This window comes from Clinocottus analis, unplaced genomic scaffold, assembly GCF_023055335.1.
Source record: "Clinocottus analis isolate CAN_PGR_092001 unplaced genomic scaffold, fCliAna1.0.p SCAF_6, whole genome shotgun sequence".
In the NCBI taxonomy this organism is placed as follows: Eukaryota; Metazoa; Chordata; class Actinopteri; order Perciformes; family Cottidae; genus Clinocottus; species Clinocottus analis.
The window spans coordinates 19,134,922-19,160,234 of record NW_027176218.1 but is presented as its reverse complement, the minus strand read 5'-3'; the positions used below and the strand labels follow the sequence as shown (position 1 = coordinate 19,160,234).

General features: G+C 40.7%; 1 protein-coding gene across 1 annotated transcript in view; it reads right to left on the bottom strand.

Annotated features, from left to right (window-relative positions):
• Positions 1 to 6,175, bottom strand: part of syt9b (synaptotagmin IXb) — a 38,930-nt gene extending 32,755 nt beyond the window's left edge. The window contains exon 1 of the mRNA XM_068603638.1: positions 5,473 to 6,175. Coding sequence (XP_068459739.1) covers positions 5,473 to 5,620 — 148 coding nt within the window. The 5' untranslated portion in view covers positions 5,621 to 6,175. The remainder of the gene's footprint in view (positions 1 to 5,472) is intronic.
• Between the last annotated feature and the right edge of the window lie 19,138 nt (positions 6,176 to 25,313).

The following is a 25,313-nucleotide window of genomic DNA, read 5'->3' as shown; positions in this document are numbered from 1 at the left end:
TTCCACTATCGCCTACAGAAGAAATAACCACTAGTTCTGCTTAATACTTGTGGTGGAAGTCACAAAAACGTGGGAACATCAAACGCCCTCGTGTTTGGGTTCATAACACCATCCGTAGCCGCACACAGCTCAGTGAATTTCAACGACTCCAGGAACTGCGTCTGGCTTATCATTTTAAAACGTACTGTTTCCGTCATTCACAGTGGAAATAACCACTAGTTCTGCTTTATACTTGTTGTGTAAATTCAAGCTTGCGAGTCGAACGCTCCGTGGCCAACGCGTTGTTCGTGCTGCCTCAACGCGTCTGTCGCGCTGCCCGCTGGAAAATACGCGTCTACGCAGCTTCTACGCAGCTGTGCATTGACTTTACAGGTGATCGACACACGACAAAAATCTTGACGCGTTTGGTGTGAACACAGCATTAGAGAGGTAGGGAGGGAGAATCCACTATATTAACACCACATTCCTAGAAATCATACATTTTAATATCTACAAAATGATCCAACCTTCAGATTCATAGCAGTATTAAGAGCATATTAAGTACCGGAGGCCTGTGATTGTGACCAATTTATTGTTCCACTTCCTGCCACAGTCAGAGATCGGGCCTCGGGCTCGAGACATCTCATTAAACTCTTCGATGTACGATACGCCATCCTCCGGGGAGCGCAGCACTGAGTGCAGCTCGATAAGCTGCAACAGCCAAGTCAGCAGCGGGTCAATATTAGACAATAGCTGAGGTGAAAGGGCATGGGAGTGGAGGCATGGGGATAATGTCTTAGAAACGACTTTCACAGTGCCGCGAGCAGAGGAAATGGGATACCTGTGCATGGATAACACCTGAAGGAATGTAGTTGTAAGCAGGGGATTTAAATGAGTGTTGTGGGAAGGTGGATTTCAGATTAAGAGAAGAAATGAGAAGACGTGAGCCATTAACTTTATTGAGCACATTTGAGAATATCACCAGGGGCTCAAAGATTTCCAACCCAAATATCCAATAATGTTATGTTGCCTGGCAACCATTCTTCAAAAATGCAATCAAGGGTGTAATGAAACCTAACCTATTTCCCCAAACATTTAATCAATCCCTCATCATGGAGACCAGGAAATTAAAGTACTTTTTGCATCATCTTTCTGTGGAACATTGTTGTTGCTGTTGACTTGTATCAGTCTTTTCTGCTGCGTAACCACCACGCAGCACATAACACTAGGGGATCATGAGCAGGGTGTCTGTTGCAACAGTGTCAGTTTTTTCTGACAGTGGCGGCCCGCCACAGTTTCATATTGTAGTTATTGTCTCATATGGCCCTCGCTAGATGCATTTCTCTCATGGCAGTGTGCAGTGATTTTTAAACATAATGCCTACGTTTACATAAAATTAGTTTTAAATATCACTTGGGGGAAAGTTACATTACATCTTGTGATGCTAACCTTACTCTCTGTTTAAATAAAAAAGCAACTGATGGATAAATACACTAATGAAGTCTTTCAAAGACATTTGCTAGGTTTTAAGGGTGCAAATGGCATGACCTGAATCACTAGTAGTCACAAAGAACTTAGTTAGGGCTTTATATGCTAATTTAGTAATGGGTTTACAGATGGCTTTTATCTGGGCGAATACAAAATATTGAAGTGAGACAAATTCTGGCTAAAAAGGCCCACACCTTTGAGCCACTGTCAACTAATATAGACAGAACCTGTGTTCCGTGGAAAATGTTGGCATCATTTTCAGATGATTTTCTTCTTTTGCATATCATTATAATGACTGGAACATTAACCCTAACCCTAACCCTAACCCTATGGAGGTGCTGACAAGCTCAGATGCAACTGAATTAAGACAAGCCAGCAGAGTTCGCATTTAGTTGATACCAGTGCCAGAGAAACGATCACATACATATTCTCACTTGCTTAATTGTTACTGAATAGAGCTGAAGGTGCATCATAATGTAACTCAATACAACCTCTGTTATATATCCTAGGACAGCGCTTCCCGCACTTCAGTGTGCAGCGGCAGTGTTGTGTGTGTGTTATCAGTCCGTGTTTTCACAGAGGCGGCGAAACAGGCGTGCACTACGTGGTCTTGACTTAATGAAGTTGATCACTTTGACGCTGTCGTTCAAAACGTCATGTAACACAGGACTCATTTTCTTGCAGGCCAATGCTTCCCTGTGTATGACACAGTGAGTCCACTTCACGTCCGGGTTTTCTTCTTTAATGCGCGCTCTGAGTCCTCTCGCGCTGCCCGTCATTGAGGCTCCTGCGTCTGTGCAGACGCTGCTGTAGGAATTTAATTCAATTCAATCATTTTCAATTTCAGTTTATTCCGTTTTCACAGCCCATTAAAAACATAGTCGTCTGAAAACTGATGGCGTTTTGCCGGCTCTGGTTTGGCCTTCTTAGGCATGTTTCTCCGTCTTTTCAGCAGCGTTGCTGCTACGCTTCAACCACAGCTTCATTGTGTGAGTTTTATGGCGGCAGTGATAGACAGACGGGTAATGACAGCTCGTTAGCGTGTGCCAGGTTGGGTCAAACCATTCTGACATGGGGGAGACACCGAGTTTTTAGGATAATTAAATGAAATAACCTACTTAATATAAAGCTCAGTTTATGAACTTACACCTATGTTTTCATGAATATTTGATAAATAACTATTTTTAAAGGATTTTTGTATGGATGCTATTAAATATATTTTATTTAAATCTCACACACCCCATGAAGTGCCTTCACGTACCCCTATTTGAGAACCACTGTTGTAGTGTACAGTAGGCATTACATACATGCTCAACAGCCCTGCTCAACAACCCAATGGTCTGTACCCAATGGTCATAAAGAGTAACTAATTTTCACACAGCACTTATATGTATATACCGGCCTAATAAGAAAGCACTAAAGAAGCATGGATGGAAGACACCTGGGCAAAACATTGGTGCAAATGGAGAAGCTTTTGCATGACATTACAATATATTTGTGTTCCAGTAACATAAACCAAGAGATGTTCAGCATATATGAAAGCTACATATTTAATGCACACATGCAGTATTTAAAAAAATCTGAAAGTATCCTCTCAGTCTGAGTGTCTCAAAAAGGTAGGGAGGTTGAGACTACAAATGAGGTCAATAAAAAAAGGCCTCGCAGTTGCGTCACCAATCCAGCACCCACAGCTGTTGCCTTCATGAAGGTCCACTGAGGAGCACGCTGCATGCTCAAAAATAGTATACTTTAAACAGAGTACATTTGTTCTAAGTAGTACTTTAAAAAAATAAAATCATAACAGGCACAAAATGGTCCTGTATGTTGCTAATTTGACCTGTTATTATAAGTCCTGGGAAGAAATGTGTAAGCCATGTTTAAATGGCGAATGGCTCAGTGAACGTAAAGGCTATAAGTAAAATTCTCTAAGTCACACAGATTGACAGCTCTTTCGGTCAGTGGGGGAAGCTGTATTGCAAGTAGATAGTAAGTCAGAGAAGAGAGTGCACACCCTTTGACTTTAGGTTTCGTCTTAAAGATGTGTTTGTACAAACTGTCTGTTTTGCGGAAAAGAGATCATAGATTATTCAAGTTCCACCTCTGGCAGTGCTGAGCTTGACTTTTGGAACACATTTGGAAGTGGTGGTGGTGGGAAGCTGGTGATGGTTCAGGCTCTTGTCATGTTTCTAACTCCTATTTGTTCTGTCTACACCTTTCACTGGCGGTGGAAATGGTAGATTTAATATTTTGGGGTGGTGTTTCCTCTGGCAAAAAAAGTGTTGTTATATGTGTTTATTTCATCATTCGAGAAAGATTCATAATGAACTTCAGACACTCTCCCTGTCACTCATGATTGTTTCTCGTACACCCCAGCACTACAACCCGAGCAGCTACTGCAGCTACAGCAGCGATAAAGACATCATCCCTCCTGCAAGCAAAGGCAAACTGAAAGTGTGTTAAAAATAATTCCACTATAAGTCCACTGCGAAGCCCCGGCCCAGCCATTGCCACGTCACTCTGAATCTCGTACTGAGCACCTTTTTAATCACTAAGAACTATTTCAAAGTGGATTTCCAGTGAATGCAAAAGTACCATTATGGTCTCATGTAAGGCTCATTACTGCGCATTGTGGCACAACTAGAAGAACTGAATTCTGCCTGAGGCTCTATCTGTGAACACTTGTTTGGATGGGTGCCTTTTTGAAACTGTTGCAATAAAAACAACTCCCAAAACTTCCAGTATCAGAGAGCAATATAGCTCCAGTCTCTCCCCTCTCTTCACTAAAAGGGATAGTTGTTTGTTGTGGATCAAACTGTGTGTATGTGTGCGTGTCTCTGTGTGTGTGCATTTAGAGCAGTCTAATACAAGAGGAAGTGGGTCATGGCTCCTCAGGGGAACCACTCTGGTAGCTTGAACTTCCTCTTCATCATACATGTTTAATGATGGATTGTAACATGTTTAAATATTAGCGGCCCAGCCACAGCTGCTATTACGGAGAAAAAAAGAAGAAAAAACATACATGTAAACACTCGCTCGCGCACAAACATATTCACACAAAGACGGGGAGAAATGAATGAACAAACGGCCTTCTGCAATCTATGTACACTGTACATGCGCACGTAGGAAAGATAATCAAACAGCCTGCAAGCTCTGATATGCATTTCATATGCACAATGGAGGAGAGAGGCTGGTTTTATAGAACACTTCTAAAGGAAAATACCTCCAATTTGTGTTTTTTTTTAATGGACAAATGTGCAGTGTTATTTTAATTATTAAAATTCCACCTTATGAAAGTTTTAAGAATGTTGTTGTATTCCATACTGGCCTCCTTTCTGACCAGAAAATTGTTTCTAATGTCAATATGAATGCAAACTATACTTCCGACTGGGAGTCTACAATAAATGGATTATACACCATTGGTCTTCATTGTTTTTGCAAGACTCATGCCTGCAAAGTGCTGGGAGCTGTGGGGAGAGATCGGGTGGGGCCACAGTGAAAGAGAAACCAGACCAAGACTCACGAGCTTCACTTTGTGCGAGGAGGATGGATGATGATGGATGCTGTAGTGGATTTCAAATCCTCCTCACAAAACACGCACATAAACATAATATATATATATATATATATATATATATATATATATATATATATATATATATATATATATATATATATATATATATATATATAGCTTTGTTAGATTCTGCTTGCTGGGTGCTAATTGGTGCAAGCAACAAGTTTACAGATTACACTCATCTCGCATTTGGTGGAATATATAACTGGAATATAGTGAACCACAGTGTGTGTGGTTGCATACAAAATATTACATTTATTGTACCATTATATGTCTCTTTTTTTAGCCCCTGCAGAGCTCGTGATGAACTCAATTATACTATGAACAGCATATTTTAGATGCTCCAGCTTTATATGGTTGAGTTCTGGTTCCTATAATAACATCTATCGGATCTTTTTTTAACAACAAGAGAGAAAATTGAAGATTCCGACCTGAGTCCGTGTAGCGCGGTCTGGCCAGGTCCCTGAAGTAGTAGATGAAGTCCAGACAGTGGTCGTCCTGCACCTCCCCCTTGGAGCACAGGTCGGAGAGCAGCTCCAGCGCCTTTCGACAAATCTCATCCTCTCTTTCTGCAGGCATTGCCCTCCAGCATTGTTCTGACTGCACGGCCACTCCGGCTGATCCTCCACCACCCTTAACACCACCACCACCACCTCTCTCTCTCTCTCTCTCTCTCTCTCTCTCTCTCTCTCTCTCTCAAACACACACGCACGCACAAAACCACACAAATGCGCGTGCGCGCAGTGCCGACCAGCGCAAAAAGACGCACCAAAAGCACCGCGGCTACACCTCTGGGTAGGTCCGGTGCTCTAAACGCATCCGACAAATCTTAAAATGTTCAGGAGATTGTGTGTGAAAGCTGGAGGTCTGAGTGGAGAGAAAATAAGTTTTCATGCGTAAAACAAGTCCTTCAGCGCATGTTTTTGTTGTTGTTGAGGAAGGAAATAACAGCTCCAAACAGGCGCGCCAATCCTCCTCTTCTTTATTTTGTTCTTCCTTTGCCTTTATTCTCTCCTGTCTTCTCACTTGTCCCCTCCTCTCTCTCCTGTCGCTGCTGAATCCTATCTGAGCCTCCAGGCTTCAGCAGCGAGAGTCAAGGTCCTTGAATGAATGCGCGGCTTTCACTGCGCTCAGTTATTTCTCAATGCACTAGGATGCGGAGAGACAGACAGGAAGTTGTGCCATCAACCCCCACCCTTCCCTCCCCTTCTTCCTCCTCCTCCTCCTTTACCACTACCATCCTACCTCACAGAGAAGCCAATGTGTAGACATCACAGTGTGCGCTGCGCCTCCTACCTGAACTCTTCCCAAATGTCATGAAATCCCTGCGCATTCTTTTTCTCTGTTGACTAATGAGCAAAAGTCAAAGATGTTGTTCCTCTCACCAGGTAAACACCTGAGTAATGAAGGTAATATCCCCAGTGTGCTCCTGGGTAGGAGGTGTTTGAACGGGCAGAGAGAGAGAGAGAGAGAGAGAGAGAGAGAGAGAGAGAGAGAGAGAGAGAGAGAGAGAGAGAGAGAGAGAGAGAGAGAGAGAGAGAGAGAGAGAGAGAGAGACCCCACATGCACAAGCCTGACCTTTATAGAGGTAATGAAGGGGCTCTGGCTACAGATAAATGTCACATTAAAGCCCTGGTGGTCGAGCTAATAAAGGCCTCCCTGTCTAAGTATCTCTGGAGTCTCTTCCTGTGTGTGTTTGGGAAGCGTTAGGTGACATCCTTTCAGTATCAACAAAAAACTCCAAGTAATGTTTCACCTGCGCATATATATATATATATATATATATATATATATATATATATATATATATATATATATATATATATATATATATATATATATATATATATATATATATATGGCTGCTATCAAACTGTTCAAGTTACTTTTTTGTTTTTGGAAAAAACTAAAAAGTAATTTCAGAGAGAAGCGGACAGATAGGTCAACAATGTGAGTTTGAAGGATGCATTCTGGATGTCAGACTGGTTCAGCAGATAAAACAGTTAAAAAAATAAATTCAGAAGCTAAATGCAATGCAATTAAAGTTGTGTTCGTTTTTATTAACTGTTAAAATCATCAAAAAGCAAAAGCAGCATATATTAAATTATTTATAAATAAACTGATTGTGCAGAAGTTGCGGTAATATAACCTTTTCATCCAGAGCCAAAAGTCAGTTACAAACTTCCCAAAAGTAAACCTATTTTCTATTATCATACTTAAGTACATATTGTAGTGTTTGCAAGCTCACCACTGTCAACACAGCTCTTCACATTAACATGCTGCTTAAACAATTCAACAAGTCGCGACCCAGAACGTTTTTAATACTGCTCCTTGTTTGATAGAATGGAATATAGATGATGGATTATATGATGGAGGAAATAAATATGCATGCAGAGTGACATTGCCATGCAATCCGTTGCACTTTTTTAGTCTCTACCATATTTCTTTAAACCATCAAAACATTTTTCTGGCCACTTGGAGGCAGCGGAAACAAGGTTGGATTGTTACATTAACATATCAACACCTACGTTTTATATGGCACCCTGTTTATACATTTCAATGGAGCAACGCTTCATTTGGAGCCGTTTCACAATGGCACATTGGTTTCACATTGCCAATTGATAAATTATTTTTGTAGTTTTAGCTGCTTTAACAATCAATCTGCCTGTACAGATTCATTATAAACAAGAGTATATGCAATGGAAAGAAGACATTCATAAAAAAAAACTAGTGAAAACAAAAGGACAATCTCCAGGATTCTCTGTGGATATAACTCCGGTTTCAAATGATTGACTTGATTAATTACTTGACTAACCTCACTGAGGCCGTCAAGCCCTTTTCCTACCTCATGCAATTGATGTAATACCGAGAGTGTGGAGGTCAAACACCGGCGTTAGATTAAAAAAAAGTACAGCGAGCGCTTCCCCAGTGTCTCGCTGACCCTGTCCATAAATTCACGGATGTAATACTCATCTCAGACTCGTAAGGGTCAGACAAAGGTCAGAGGTAAGCTCTGTACCGCTCCAGGTAACCGTAAAAACTAAACAACATTCTTTTTTTTTTTTTGCAGTTCATTTTGACAGAAATGTATCTGCCGTGTCATGTGTCAAGCCGTCACTCAGCCTGACCCAGAGGTCATCTGAGTCTCCCTCCCTTATTGCCTTGCTCACGTCGTTTAGGAAGTAGCAAGTACTTTGCAGTTGGTTATTTTCCCCTTGACCTTTGACCATTAGACAACACACGAGCGGCCCTGCCTCCTTGGTGGAGGTTGCTGAGGTTGCCAGCACAAACCCCACCAAGAAGAACACCAGGCTTCGAAACCAATTCTCCGTAGTGGTCAATCCCACGAGCTCTATGAGGAGGATTGCAACTTCCAGTCTGGCAATAATATCATTGGTTAAATACGACTTTGGCATTATATCCAGTTTCGTAAGCCCTCATGAGCTGCCAGCTGATGAGGGCTTTGTAATTAAACACATTTATTTCAATGTTTCATGGAAAATGTTTTGTTTTCAAAGATCAACCGGCATATATTATAAAAGAGGCGTTGAGGGTGCAGCTGCTTTTGTAACCGCTCCAGTGTAACCTCTACACTGTGAACAAATAGGTGTTGAAGAGGTGTTTTGTTTTTTTCAGTAACTACCTCAGAATACAGACATCGTTCACACATAATGTGCAATAAAACTCCTCCTGCACCGAAGCGATAACTCAAGATGTGATCTGCCTGTAAGCCAGATGATGTAATCCTGTCAGCTTCAGTGGTCAGCAGGTGTAAAATACTAGCACATCATCCAAAAGCAATTGTTGTGCATGATGATGCAGCGCTGTTGGTTTAAAACCACGTTCTTTTCAGCAGTTTATGTGCATGTGATGAGTGTGTGTGTGTGTGTGTGTTTGTGTATTTGTGTGTGTGGGAGTAGGAGTGTGTGGGAGCGACACTGCCCTAGTCTTTTTTAGCATCTCTGTACACATGTGCATGTTTATTTATTCATTTCCATATGTGAATGTGTGGGACTGACGGTTTGTGCATTTGAATGTGCAAATCATAGCGTGTGTGTGTGCGTGCGTGTGTGTGCGTGTGTGTGTGTGTGTGTGTGTGTGTGTGTGTGTGTGCGTGTGTGTGTGTGTGTGTGTGTGTGCGTGTGTGTGCGTGTGTGTGTGTGTGTGCGTGCGTGCGTCACCCCGGGGTGCGTTTCATTTTGCATTATTTGGGAGGATTCAGCCAGGCTCTGAGCCAGCCCAGCTGCCTCGGAGGAACAGAGGGCATCTGTTCAGCCTCCACACCGGTCGCTCTGTTCTTCAACACTTCTCGTGGCGCAGCGCTCCACGTATAAACTTCTAACTGAGGTTAAAGTGCTAATCGCTGTGATTTTCAGTATCCCAAGGCAAACAAATTGCATCATTGCAATATATCTGGGTGCTATATTATTTATTTATTTATTTATATATTGCTGGGTTTTTGAAGGGTCTTTTTTTCAATACCACTGGCTTCCCTATTACCTGGAGATTTCTGGCTTTCAGTACATTGAAGGCTGTGCTTTGATGAAAACACGCCTCCAACCAGGAGTGAGTTCTAACACCATGCAACCTGTGGTTCTGAAAAGTGAAGCCAACGTGTCCAAAAACTTGCATTCTCTCTACTGACCAACAGGGGGGGGGGGACTCCTCTGGATGTAAAGAAGTCTATAATAAAATTACTCTACTTCTCTCTTCATTTATTCCCTGAGTTAACATGAGGTTATGATCTCAATTTCAAGTTTCTAGTCTTCTTAAATACACCATGATGTTCACTTAGTAAATTATGATCAATCTAGAGCAGGGGTGTCCAAACCTTTTTCAATGAGGGCCACAAACAGAAAAATATAACAAAGTCTGGGCCACTGGGCCGTGAGGTATATTGCAAAATTAATCAAATGAGGTCAATTATGCTTGCTTATATACATAGATATATGTATACAAGCCCCGCCAGCCCCCCGCCAGCCCCCGGCGATGTGTCCTTGAACAAGACACTTAACCCTAAAATTGCTCCTGTATCTACGACTACGGTGTATGAAAGTTAGTCTGATGTGGCACCTTGCATGGCAGCTCCTCTCATCACTGTGTGAATGAGTCCTATGTAAAGCGTCTTTGAGTATTCAGAGAAGCGCTATATAAAATCAAAGTATCTGTTATACCATTATATATTAGGGCTGGGAACGTTAAGACGTTGTAAGTGTGTTAACGCAGCATTCCATTAACTCCAATAATGATTTTATCATGCGTCAACAGCATGCTTTATTTTTAGCATTGGGAGGGGCTTAACCCTGCCACACACAGGTACTGCACTTTTAATGGACATTTTCATTTTAAATCTCTACCAGACGGTGTCGTTGATAAAAGCAAGCGGCACTCATTCAGACGCAGGTTGGAGCGGTGTGTGCCTATGGACAATATTATGAATCCAGACACAATGGTGTTTAATGTTCCAACGTTTGTGGGACTCCCACAACAAGTATGAAGCAGAACCAGTGGTTATTTCAATTGTGGATGGCAGAAATGGTATCTGTTTCTACAGAGTAAAGCCACGGAAAAGCCGCCTCCTTTCCTCTGCGAAAAAGCGAATGAAGCAAATTAACCACGTAAACCCGAGTGAGTAAACTCTTGTGAAAAAAAAGCGTTTGTGTGAATGTAGCATAAGAGCTTCTCTGTCAAGATGGTAAACCCCCTCACAGCTCTGTATGCAGGGAGACATACAAGGGGATGGGTATAAGGTATCAACTCCTCGAATTAAAATGTACAGCTATGCGGTGTCTGTGGCATCTGTGCTGTCATCACAAACAACTGAGTGAAAATCAAAAGCACAAGCTTCATCTGACACCGACCTGATGCTTTAAGTTAGCTGACAAGTCTTCGTGTTCCTGGACTTATAACACACATATCACACACTGGAGAAACTTAATGATATAATATATTTCAATGGAAAATCTAACCTCCTCCATCATTTACAATACAACAGAACACCACTCCATCTGGTCAATGTTCACCATGTTTCTACAAACATGACCCCACCCATCCTATTAATATAAAAATGTTTATAGTTTTTTGCCTGAAAACCAATTAAGACACATGAACATACATGAAAACGCACATACACATCTGCCCTCATCTTTGTACTTTGTTTTTGTTTCATCTGGTGGGATTTGATTTGTGATTTGAAAAGGTGAAAATAGGAAGAAAATACAAATTCATACATATCATAATAAAACTTTCCAGTTGATTACTTACATTAAGACAATTACTTTTTGTATGAAGTTTCACACAAAATGTTGAATCGACAAATCACAGTAAAAGGCGGAGCACAACACAACCTCCACAGGCTGAGAGCTCCTGCGAGAGTCACGTAAGAGCTCACAGAGCAAAGGGGCAGGAACTCAAGAGTCTGGCACATGCAACAACAGCTGAATCTTGTTTCTGTGCCGTTTTTTTGCTGACCTTTGAATATTTGCAAAACGTAAACATCTGGCTCTTTGGCGGCTAACTGCGCGAATATGTTTACCAACTGGTTGCTAATTGTGTCTGCATGCTGCTCTGTGCTGGGAAGGTACAGTGGGCTTATTGTGGCTTGCTGGAAAATGCTCCGTAGAATTGGATGATAACTCTCTGTGGGTCATATGCACTTCCCTAATAAAGTAAAACAGAGTATGAACTCTACGTCCAATCATTGACAAGTTGAACAAGATGTAGAGATCATGGATAGTGTAGCTCGACAAAGACAGAGAAGGTAAACAGTGTCAGCTCTCCTTCAGCTATGTGTGTGTTTGCGTCATATTACCTCCCATAAAGAAAATCAATACAACACATCTGTGGGCACAACTCTGTCCAATCTATTTATTGAATTGAACAAGGCAGCGCTGTAGTCTCAGACACCCTGTAGTCAAAATGTAGTTTTTCTGATTGCTTATTTATTTGGTGTTTGTTATCATTTTATGTGTTCGTGTGTTATTTGTCTGTCAAGCATCACAAGGAAGCTTTACATGCAAGTCAAACTGAGAAGGGAAAACAGGAAGAGAGGGAAGCCGACGGGGAAAGGAGAGAGGAGAAATTAGTGAAAAGGAGAACAGTGAAGTAGTATTTAGCGGAGGGAGTCGAGGTGCTCTGTGAACACACAAGCGGGTCTTTGAAGGCCTTGGCATCTGACAGCAGGATGCGAGATCGATGGAAGAAAGATATGAGGGGAAAAAGTTAATTTGGCCTTTACAATGGAAATGGAGTAGTCTGAGCGGACCCCTGGACCTTCTCCGAACCATCAATCAGTCTGGTTCTTTTATCAGCGCCAGGCCAAACACCAACAACACAGATTTCCATCTGCATAAAGTGAAAGTTTGGCTTTCGTCATAGGGTCACGTTCTTGCCCCTCTATTTATAATATTAAGTGTTTTCACATTGATTTTAATATTACCAACTATATCATAATAACAATGCACTGTGGGAACTTACCACAAGGGCTGCAAACACACAGTTCTAACGGTTTTCTGACAAAATTCGTACATATGAGTTTCATTTTTCTGGCTTCTTTCAAACTAATCACAATCTTCTTTGGCGGCAGCGCTTAGGTTCAGGGCTGCAGTGCATCCTGAAAGGGTCTGAGTAAAGCTTTTTGAGAGATCAGATCTGCCTGTGTCTGGTAGCATTTTCTTGGGAATTTCCTCCGCTGTATGAGAGTTCTTGAGAGGAGCAGCAACACTCGTTTAGTTAGAACACACAAAACAATTCCTGGCAGTCAGCAGCAGCAGCAATAGCCACTAAAAAAGGCTATGAATAAATGAATACACTAAAAAGAGTTGAACTTATATAACAGTGCTCTAAATACATTTTGTTCTCATTGTGGTTTAAAGTAGCAATCCTTAACTTCTGGTTGATGTAGAATTTTAAATTGAGTGAAAACAATGGAGTTTAACAGCCTGGAGTCTTTATGTGAATACAGAAGTTTTCAGAATTAGGTCCATAGATGACAGCGCAAAAAATATGTTTTCTGGGAATATGACCACAAAAGACTAATATAATAAAGATAAACCTTTATCGGTGGGCCAAAGCCTCTAACCACAGCCAACAACCATTGTGTTACCTCCTTCTCTGATAGATAGGAGCTCAACAGACATTTATTGAAACAGCAACCTCCCAAATTGCCACAGCAACCTCCCAAATTGCCACTTTAGATATTTGATTGAGGAATGAACCTCATTACATAAGTTATAGCAGTCCATTGGAGAGCGATATCACTTTGATGAGACACAGGAGACGACAGGATATTTGCAATTCTTCACAACAGCTTCCGCTTTGCATGAGACATTTGGAAAGGCTGCATTAATAAAAACACAGAAGTTAATGTCCAACAGGCAGACTGTGTTGTCGTCTGTTTAACATGACTTGGCAGGGCAGATTCTCAGAGGAACTTATATGAACTGATGAGAGCCCGAGAGAGGCGCTTGCTTCTTTTTTTTTTTATCTCAAGGAGTGCCTGCTTGTCGGCTGTAACAACTTCAGGAGCTAAATTAGTTACAGCACCAGTTATGCACCTTAATAGAAGCAGAAAAATGGCATACAGGGATAGAGCAGAATAAAGCTTTTAATCATCTTTCTTGTTTTCTCTCTTTTATTTTGTTAAAACAGATAAAAATGCCTCCACCTATTTCAAAAGAAAAACATTTTTGTTTAATCTTCATAGCAGCTATGAAACTTTGGAACGGAAGTAATTTTAGAACAAAGCACAGCTAAACTGTGAGAGACAATATGTATGATTTTAAAAGAAACTGTTGCCATTTAGCTCCTGGGTTGTGCACCTTCAACAGAAGATAGATAGCAGAGGAATGGAGTGGTGATGAGGCTTCTCTCTGGTTCACTGTCTTCTTGTGGTTCACAAGCGTCACCACCCGCTGATTTACTGATGCGTACTGTGCAAGAACAGGACATTACGAGCAAAGGAACCACACACGACACCTGCAGGAAATATTTGGCTTTTAGGCTGTTCAAGGAAGTTTCCTGCAGACAAGCAAGAGTTACATTTACCATCAGTGTTACTCACCAGCAGGGCCACATTGGGGCCACTTTTCAGCCCGGGAATTTCAGGCTCAAGACCGGCCCACTTTTTCCATGGTAGTGGAAATTAGATAAATGAAGCAACAGTTCAGTTTTTACTATCTTGTAGTTTTTTTTTATTAATACCATGGTCCAACAAATGGTGTAAAGGTTAAATACAACAACAATAATCCACTGAAGATGAGAAGTTAACAAAAAATATTCCACTATTCCACAAGGATAGGTTGATAAATTAACAAAAGCAGAAATAAATGAATAAAACATTTGAAACGTATCCCATTCTTTAACAAAGAGGCATATTGAACTAATGTTTACAGTTCAACTCACAGTACAGTATACAGTTACATTGTGAATAGCACCAACAGCTTCTGCAGCATCAGTAACCGCCTATAAGCAGTGCACCGGTTTTAGCCACTGTATCTGTGTCGTTGCTTATAGACATGAGGATTTCCTTCTCTGTGCACATTAACATGAACGCCTCCAAGTTGTCCTGCCTTAATGAGCATCATAGACGATTCTTCACAAATCTTAAGGTTGAGAAGCTTCTCTCACATGCAACTTGTGTGATGGACAAAATCAACATGAACTGATATTCTAACCCAATGACAGAATAAGCATCTGTGAAGAGGTTGTACTGTGAGAGTACCCATATTTTGGGTGAAATAAAAAGGCTAATATTTTAATTCAATTTAAAATTTTGCTTGGAAATAGGTTGACAACGCTACAACGCTATTAATCAAGGCTACAATGTTAGCTAAATAGTTACGTTGCTAATCATCAGGCCTTTATCTCTCTTTACCAGTTGCCACTTGTGTTTAGCCTCTTCAAAATAATTCGGTTAGCTTGGCACATTTGACTGTATCCTCCTACAATGCCTTTTTTTTCAACCTGGCTTATTCAGCCTCTCCTGCCCTCTTACTCCCGTCTATTCTCCCTGACGAGTATAGTTGCGGTCGGGCCTGCCACTGCAACCTATCTGAGAAAACGTTTTGGAAAAGACGGCTACAGACCGAACCAACTCTATTTGAGAGGGGAGAATGTCCTCGCATGGTACAACCCATGCAGAGGCTGCGGTGTCAGAATGCGGAACGTGTGTAGCTCACTTTAAGAGAAGATCGACTAACGAGACAAATATCAACAAATAAAATTCTGAAGCGGCCCACCGGGAACTCTCCTGATTCTCCCGATTACCCACCCCGGGCCTGCTCACCAGAATGCATTGTGGCTATCCTTAAGGCCTGGCAATGTATTGAATGCATTTCGTAAATCCACGTTCACTAGCTAGTGGTCTTCCTCTTCCTCTTTGCCTTTGCAATATTTACATTTGCACGTAACAAAATTAACTCAAACAGTGGGTGAGAGTCTTGTGTTTGTTTGACCCATCGGTGAGAGTCCTGTGTTTGTTTGACCCATCCATCCACCCCAAACACTGAGTGTCTCCCTCTTCATACTACGACAGTTGCTTTGACCGTCTCTAAATAATGACGCATGAGAGTTTTACATTGGAGTTAGTTAAAGAGAACTGACGAAGCTTCGGTTTTTGAACAAGACGGTGAAGTTGCGGGAAATAAAAGCAAACCAATGAGCCCAAAGACAGAAAAACAAAGCATATAGGTATTAAAGTTGATACAGGTTGAATGACAAAGTTGTATTGCCAGACAGCTCATCCCTTCTGCTTCCACACATTTTTTTAGTGCCTGCCCTTTTCCAAACAGATTCCAATGACGCCCTCTCAGGGGTCGGGTTAGGACCCCTGTGTCTCAGCTAGCTGTCCTCCCAGTGTACCTGCTGGCCCAATTAATGATGTGTTAGCTGTACACATTCTCAGATGAACTTTATCCAGCAGCTATTTTAATGCGTTGGGGTAACTGCGTAAACATGTGGCTGATTGCAGTCAGCAGTATAAATGGTCCAAGAACTTAGCAAATCAAAGGCCTTTCAGCGCTAAGTAGAATTAAGAGTGCACTTTTACTTGTTGCTTGTATTAGCTTTGTAACTCTCATATAACTGTGGGCTGTAGAGGGGATCTACAGCATCATAAATTAGCCAGCTCATCCTCATGAAGGTATCAGCACTGTGTGTCTTGCAATGCAGCGGCCAAACACACTTCCTGGAGCGCAAATCACTGATGTGATCCCTCCCTACTGAGAAAGGCACTCAATACATTGGCCATGCATATAGTTCATACAGGCTGCTGTTATGTGCACTCCTATTCATTTATTGGGATTAGTATTACAGTTAAGTGGTGTACATCACATTAATGCTCTTAGTCAGAGATAGGACATTCAATAATTTAAGGGTAAATTAACAGCAAAAATATAGAAGAATTCTATTGCACTACTCTCCGTGATCAATAGTTTAAAGCATGTTGTGTTTTTATCCTTTCCGTGCACGTTTTCATATGGACTGTCAACAAAAACATCGGCTAGGACATCACTGATTGGAGTGTCATTGCAACTAGGCGGCAACCTCCTGTTCTGCAGTGCAGCCACTGCCGAAGTGCCTTAAATTCGCATTCTCTCAACTGACCAGCAGGAAGCGACTCCTCCGGTACCAAAAATAAGTCCAATTTTATAGAAGTCTATGAGAAAATGACTCTACTTCTCACTTCATTTATTCCCTCAGTAAATATTGTAAACATGAGTTTATAGTCTCAATTTCTAGTTTTAAGTCTTCTTCAATACAACATGATGTTCATTTAGTAAATTATGTTCCATTTAGACTCAAACAGACCATAAAGTAGTATATGCTTTTGGGCGGGGCTACCGTCTGTGGAGGCTTATCACTACACGGGACATTTCACTTGCGCTTTCCAGGCTGCTGTGCTAATGTGCATCCTGTGTAGCCGTTGCATTGTCCATCACAGTGAACCTTGCATCTGTTTTTTATTGCATTGATGTCGCCATTGCTTTTGAGAACCTAATTGAAGTTAATGCAGTTATGATTTTTGACTGCGACAGATTGCACAAGTTGCAAGAGTCTATTAATTAACTTCCATATTATATGATGTGCCCAGCAATATATTTGCTGTTAGCTCCTTTTTATCAAATTGTGAGAAGAGGGCCAAGCTGTAATAATATGAGGAACATAGTGAAGGTGTTAGCAAACAGTAGTTTTTGAGCCTTCATTTGGAGTTTTGGGCACCGGACGAATGTTAACGCTATATTAACGCCCCAACTAGTTGCTACTTTAATGGGACTGACTTAACTCATGCAAAGTAGTTTGACGATAGGATTGTTTTTTCAAAACAGAAAAACATAACTTGTGGCTTCAGTAACTACTTTGCAGATCTAGTTATTCTCCAAGAGGCGGAGAGCGGTCCTGACCGTATGAGATGACCTTTAGTGCAATGGTGCACCATCAATATCTCCATATTTCCGTCAGACTGCAGACTGAACTGGACCATAGACAGCACATATCGATTCAATAGCTATTGAACCAACTTCACGCTTACGTCATGTGTCTTGTGTGTGTGTTGGATCTCACTGTTTCCTGTATTTTTCTGTGTGTTTTCTGTATGTTGCAACAAGTTTTTGCCATAATAACTTATAACTTTACTGCCAGCGAACTACCTGCGCCATCCATGTAATGCCCTTTTTTGGAAATTACATCATTTAAGTGTATTTCACCGATGTTTCTGACCGCGAGTTACCGCAACATGGATGGAATGGTTACATAATTCAATACTTTTCATACCCCAACGTATTATACATCTATAGCTGTTTGGGGCTCTTTTAGTTGATTTTGCCTCTCTTGAGGTGTTTGTTTCCTGAACGAGAGCGAATTCAGATGTATTGCTCAGAACACAAAGATATATTCGTGTTGAGTGTTTGTATGATTGGTTTTCAAGAAAGTTGCAACACCACACACAAACTAAACAGACTCAGCACTCTCGACTGGTCAGTTAAAATTTAAAAAAAGCTTTGTATTCTTGCGTAATTGTAGTGTGAATATGCAATAATTTTATTGGCAGTTATAATTCAACATTATCTTAATAATTCAAAATATAATTTCAGCATTTCCGGGAAAAGCTTGGCCCATCCAGACATTATATCCACTGTCCAACACACCCTGTGAATTGAAAGGTTCTTTTTTTATGGCCTGGAGTGAATTTCTAATTTAATCTAGGGAGGATTTGAATTAGATTTTCCTATTAGCCTGTCCCTGGTTGAACCAAGACATCTGCTTTGAATCTCGCCAAATACAATAGCATTATCTCTGAGTCTGTTCTGTCAATGTCTTCCTGTCCTCTCTCTCTCTCTCTCTCTCTCTCTCTCTCTCTCTCTCTCTCTCTCTCTCTCTCTCTCTCTCACTCTCAAGCACAGCTCTCCGTCATGATCTTCCACTCCTAACAATGTCTGTATATCTCTTCACATGGTTTTTCCAATGCACTATACTCATTTCAATATATACTTTACGATCTACATGATTGTTAGGTATTAATGAGATATTTACTGTCTCCGTCTTCCTGAAGACAGTGCTGGTGCTCAATACCTTTTTAAGACATCTACCGCAAAACAAAACAATATCAAAATGTATTGGAACCTGTCTAGGCAAACAACACCTATTTAATCCTCTTTTTATTTTTGCTCAGGTCTAGAAAATAATTACTCTGTATGTTATTTCTTGAAGCCAATCACCTCATGAATTCGTTGATTTAACCCGAGGTGCACTTGGCCCACGACTGCAGCAGCTACAATCCATACAGCCAAGATTGCAGTGCCCCGACAGTGACAGGCAGCTTGCTCAGAGCGCGTGCAGCGGTGCTAACAGAGCTAACAGTGCTAATCTGAACGTTTATTACATTGTTTTTGTTCAGTCTCCAGTTTCATGCCACTGATTACATATACCTCTCATGTAAAACATGTGAGGCAACAAGTCTAGTGCTTTGAAACCATTTAAATGTTTTAACATCCTACAGAGATAACAAACATGCTTAGTGTGAGCTGGTGTATGTATATGCAAAGAAAATCAGATCATTCCGTTATGGTTATGCTATTTTAATAATTAATTTTCATTAACATAATCAAAATATGGTCTTGACACAGTTTCTGCTTCTATGAGCATTAACAGCATGCAGGAGGTGTAATGAAGTAGAAGATGGAAGTGATCATGGATCATCCAGAACAAAGGTGAGAGGGGGTTGTAGCGTACGCATGAATTAAAAGGAAAAACAATGGATCATTATAATACAAGGGGAATTATTAGGCCACTTTAAATTTTCCATTTGAGACCAGATTAGAGAATAAAAAGCAGCTTACCCATCAAATAATGTCGCCAAAGAAATCCCACAGCTTCTAATGTATGTTCTTTTGAGAAGCAGCCTTTTTTCTACATCCTCCTTTCCAGGCAATGTACTATTTCATAAAAAAAAAGAAGTTATTCTTGCTTATTACAAATTGGCTTTACAAACCTCCCTGAAACAATACAAGGGAGAACATTGAGGTTCCCATCTTTAAATCTGGGTTTTTCGTTTCACAAGAAAACATCTGTTTTGGAGATACCCTCCCGCTGAAACTCTCAGCAGGGATCGATGGATACACCTGGACGCGCGACACACTTCAGTGAGCCCCGCAATCAGCAACCGCATCCCCTGCTGATTGTATGTTTGTTTGTCCTAAAATAAATGAGAGCATTTGCTCATTAGCGGGGTGTAGTTTTCTGCATAGCCACCGTGGACAAGAGCTCCCTAACAGTTACTGGGAATGCTGGGAGTGCAGACCCTCATGGAGTCATACGCCTTTCAATGTCCGTGCATGGGTATGGCTCCGTTTGCGGTGCATACCGATTAATCCGCCAATTAGCAGTCAGACTAGCTGCACAATTTCTCCTCAACGTAGAGGAGTTTAGCTTGTCCTGAGTAAAGTTGTTGTATAAGTTGATTATGTCCATTTTAATAAAATATTCAAGCTCTCAAACCTAATACATGGACATTGTGCATATCAGCTCTGGCACCAAATGCACTCGTGAATACAAACACAATTGTGTGTTTAGCTTATTTCGTTGATGTTGATGACTGTAAGTGTAGGACGCTACTTTGACAAAAAAAAATCCCTTTGGGGATTAATAAAGTACATATCTATCTGTCCATCTATTATCTTTTGAAAACATATGCCTCTTGAATTCATCTTAAAGTGCAGTGCAGTTCATTGAATGCAGGGTGACTTGTGGTTCCTAGAGTTTTAAAAAGTAGGTTGGGGGCTAGAGCCTTTAGTTACCAAGCCCCTCTTCTGTGGAATAAGCTTCCACTTTCAGTCCGAGGAGCAGACACAGTCATCTCATTTAAGAGTAGACTTAAGACTTTCCTCCTCGACAGCGCTTATAGTTAGGGCGGGCTCAGGTTAACCCTGCTCCAGCCCCTAGATTTGCTTAGGCTTAGACTGCTGGGGGCATCTTAGGATACACTGAGCTCCTCTCTTTGGGGAGTTTTTCCTTATCTGATGTGAGGTCCTGGGACAGGAATGTTATGTGTATAGATTTTAAAGCCCTCAGAGGACAATCTTGTATTCATGATTTTGGGCTATACACAATAAACTGAATTAAATTGAACAATAATCACTTTGAATATAAAAACATATATACAGCATATTATGTTTGTTTTAACAGCTACATTTATGAGAAATGGCCGACAGACTGACAGACTGAAACATAATTTATTGTGAGGATGTGCAAAGTCAAGTGTTAACTTGTCGCTATATGTAGCTGTAACGGCCTGAGTACAGCTACCTACACCGTCAACCTGACGCAGAAGCATAAACTAGGCTTTAGGAGGTAGGAAGTGCATACAATTTTTTTTTTTTGTATGTGCATGCTTATCCATAGCACTTTGAATTGTCTTTGTCTGCAATTTTTGCCATACATTAACTTTCTACAACAAGAGAAGTTGAGCAAGTATCCGTGAAACATAATTATTCACAGCACTTTATTTCAAGCTGATGGAACAAAATCAGTGAAATGAAAGAAACTCAATGTTCTGCAAGGTGAGAAAGAGAAGAGAGAATCGTCCCCATGGCTAATTAGACGTCAAAGCTCAGAAGTCTCTCTCTGCAACTGATGCTGTGGTTTGTCTCTCAATGTGTTTTCCAACTTGTAGAAGTGGTGAAAAGGTCAAGCAATAAAGCTTTACGTCGTGTGTCAGTGTCAATGTGACCTGCAAAAGTGTGTCGTGCCCACACCATTACATTCCTTTGTCTCTGTACACCTATGCATCTCACGCTCGTCTCTATAGCAACGAATGTCTTTCATCACCGACTGGACAGACAGTGGACCCCCATTGTTCTTCAGAGCATCTCCACCGCCGGATCACAAACACCACTCATTATAAAAAACGCCCAACTGACGAGGTTGGTCTATTTTAATGCACACAAATCAGAATGTTCTCAACGAGTGGCCGTAGCAATACCCATGGAAAAATGAATGCGCTGCAATTTGGAGGTTTTTGATGAAAAGCAAACTGTCTGTACTGAGTTGGAGTGGAAGTTCTTCAACCTAACCTAAGTTAGTTTCCTGTGAAGATGTACATTTAAGGCTTGAAATTGATTGAAAGTTACTGGCTTTCGAAGGAATATGAGGAACAATTAAGGATAACATAAATTTGAAAACCTTTTTGTAAGACATTTTACTCATCATTGCATTGGGACACATTACAATATAAAAAGTTATCCAACCATTCGGCACATTTTTTGGGTATTAGATTTTTCAGCAAACAACTGGACATGCTGAATGTTTCCGAGCCAAAACATGCTTCATAACCTGTTTGATATCGCCGTCTTGTCACGCTTGCAGAACTACAGTCTGCTTTGATGGTTGTGAATTGTGACTTCCACTAAATTGATATCAAAGCTGAGCAAAGTTGAAAAAATTTAACTAATTAATCATGATTTTTCTGCAATTAATCACATTATGCGTCAAATTCAATAATGAAATAAAAACTAGTGTATTGCACGCTTTTATTTTAAAGTAATGTCTTTAAACGATATAACAGGCACTCTGGGAGCAACAGCAAATTAACATGTATGGATGATGTATGTGTGTATATATACAAATAAATACACACGCGCGTGTGTGTATTTGTATATGCGTGTATATATATGTGTATATATATATGTATATAAATGTTTTCTTTTTTTCTGAACAGGTACCAGAAAAAAACATTTGTAGTTTTCAGGAAACAACAAACAGTGTGTTCAGTAGTAAGGGTCCCTGTGAGGGACAAGCCACTTCTTCTTTTGTCCATGTTCAGTTTGTTGCTTACCTTTTTTAAAGATGTATGTTAAAGATCAGCAATTGATTAACTTCATACAAAACAATTAAGTGCTTTTCATGTTTTCCAGTTCAGTTGTTCTTACTCTGTAAGAAAAGCCCAGTCTATGTTTGAACAAGTGCACTGAACATTTTCTGAGCATGCCTCCTCATCTGTGGAAAGTTCTCCTCCTTGAGAGAAGAGTAAAGATCCAGAAGTGATACTGACTCAAAGTGCTCTGCCACAGTGGATCAGACTGCGGGGTTTGAAGCTTTACGTATGCGTGATTAATTTTCAATCTGGACACGGAGACTGCAGCGTGAGGCTCCTGTGAGACTGACTGCCTGTGAGTTTTGGGCGGCTTGTGGCAGCACCCGCTGCTTGTTGAGCACAGAAACTACACAACAATACGTGTTTTTACTTCAGGCTCAAGTCGGCAAGTCGTCAACACTGCCTATCGGTGAGGCTACTGAAGCCCGCGTGCACATACATAAACTGTTGTGAAAGTAAAAGCAGTGTCGTATTGCATTTATTGCATGCATCTTATTTCTATATTTAAAATTTGATTGACCTCTCGCGGGCAGGACTGAGAGAGCCGTAAGAACGGCTGAACTACGCCGTCTTGGAGAGATTTAAAGTGCAGCACCTGTGCGCCAGTGACAAGACCCTCTCAATGCAAAAAATGTGTTTTTAACGCGTTAATATTAAACACGGGTAAATTTTCTTTGAATCAAGGGCATATAATAAAAAACGTATGAATTATTAATTTTAAAAACATTTCCTTATCTATGTTCCCAACTGACGCATACATTTATCAATATCTGCGACCTTCCATCATCCCGATGCATTAAGTACATATTTTCAAGAAAGGGCACAGTTTTTGGTGAAAGCGTTTTTTGCACCCTCATCAGGACAGTTTCTCCCTTGAATGAACTTCTTCTACTTCTTCTACTTAACGACGCAGTTAATTCCGCTGCTCATTCCATTGGTTGATGTGTTCGTCTTTTTTATTTGACATTTTTTATGTTGTTTTAAAGTTTTTGCTGTTTTTTGTTTTGAAGTCTCTTACATATGCTTTTATGTGGAACTTTTATCGTGCCATCTTGAGCTAAAATGACTCCCTTGGAAAAGACTCTAACATCTCAATAAAACTATCCTGGAAAAACCTAAAATATAAACGCACTAGGTAACAGGAGTCGTTTTAGTTGAATCTTGCAGAGGACGCTCATATTTGGTTTGAGGTGGAATCATGATTCAACCACAAAATAACTGCTCCACAATTTCTTTGTAACCACAAAGAGACTGCCTCCTCTAACTAAATCAGCTGTATTCAACCAGATTTAAGACAGAAAAAGTATATATGTCATGGTCCCTACTGTGCTCCTCTCCCTTTCTGGTATCCTGCCTGTTTTCCATCTGTGTTTTCCTGTTCATCCCAGTTTGCCCTGTGTGGGTGTGTCTGCCTGGGTGTGGCCTTCCCTTCCTGCTGCCAATTACCGACCAACCGTTTCCGTCATCGGCCTCACAGTATATTACCCCAGTTCTCTCTCCACTCCTTGCCAGATCGTCAGTTTACACACCACGGCCTCTTTGGATCGCAGCAGATTCTTGTGTGTAACTTGTGCTTTCCCAGCCTCTCAGCTCCCCGGAACTCTCTGGAAGAACTGCCCAGCCTTCCCCCAGCCAGCAGAGGACGCCAGCAAGATTTCTTACCTCTCTCTGTAAATAAATATCATTGTGTATGACACCTGTGACATGTTCTTGCTTTTGGGTCCAGCCCCGCACTACCATGACTATATATATATATATATATATATATATATATATATATATATATATATATATATATATATATATATATATATATATATATATATGTATATATATATATATATATATATATATATTCATATATATATATATATATATATATATATATATATATATATATATATATATATATATATATATATATATATATATATATAATATTTGAGGTCCCTCAGTGTTACATTTAGAAACACTTGGTGATACATCACTTCCTTCTGCACTATACTTGTTCTCAACTCGCCGCTTTGTGCTGACGGGTTCTAATATTAATAGCCGTACGACAATCCTGTTCACTCCTAATGCCCGTCTGGTGTCCCCAGTGCTTTTAGAGTCTGCTCTTCATGCATCCAACGACTAGAGGTGTTGCTTCTAACCCATCTCGCATTTTGGTGAAAGGGAGGGCACGGATGGAGGAAGAATGAGGCATAGTAATATTGCTTAGGATGGCACGATCGGGTGAGAAAAAAGAAACCGCAGACAGAAATTGACACAATTGGTCCAGCCGTTGATTTACGCCAACTGTCCTAAAAAAAAGTTGACAAAAATGAGTGGACACGAAATATGATCAGTCAACAGCCGAGATGTTGTACCCAGATGCGCTACTTCTTATTACCCAGAATTCGTTGTGATTACGGCGACACGCCGGGGAATGGCGCGATTAACAAATGATCCTCGACCGGTGGCGGTCTGGATAACAGTAAAAAAGGCCATGTTGATGTGGAAAAATGCCAAGGTTCACTTGAGGCAGGCCACGTGTATACAAATAACAGGTCAGCACAATAGCACAGTGATTAATGGCCCCTAAATGGCGCGGCAGCAAAATCCCAGAGCTTTATTTTTCATATCTCAGAAATCTTTCAGCCTTTGTTCACACAACGCCTCCTTTTTTAAACAGCAACAAGTTATTTTTTGCATGAATAATGTATAATAAAGCAAGTTGACTTTACAGTCTGTTTTCATCATTAACTCAGCACCGGCTTAACTGATGATTGCATGGAAACATTAAACTACAATGACAAATGATCCAGTCGCTGATTTCTTATTTCCTTCTTTTTTTTTTTACCACATAATGACTCATCACAAATACGGTTTGTGTCTTCTCTGTTCGTTGCCTGTCATAAACAA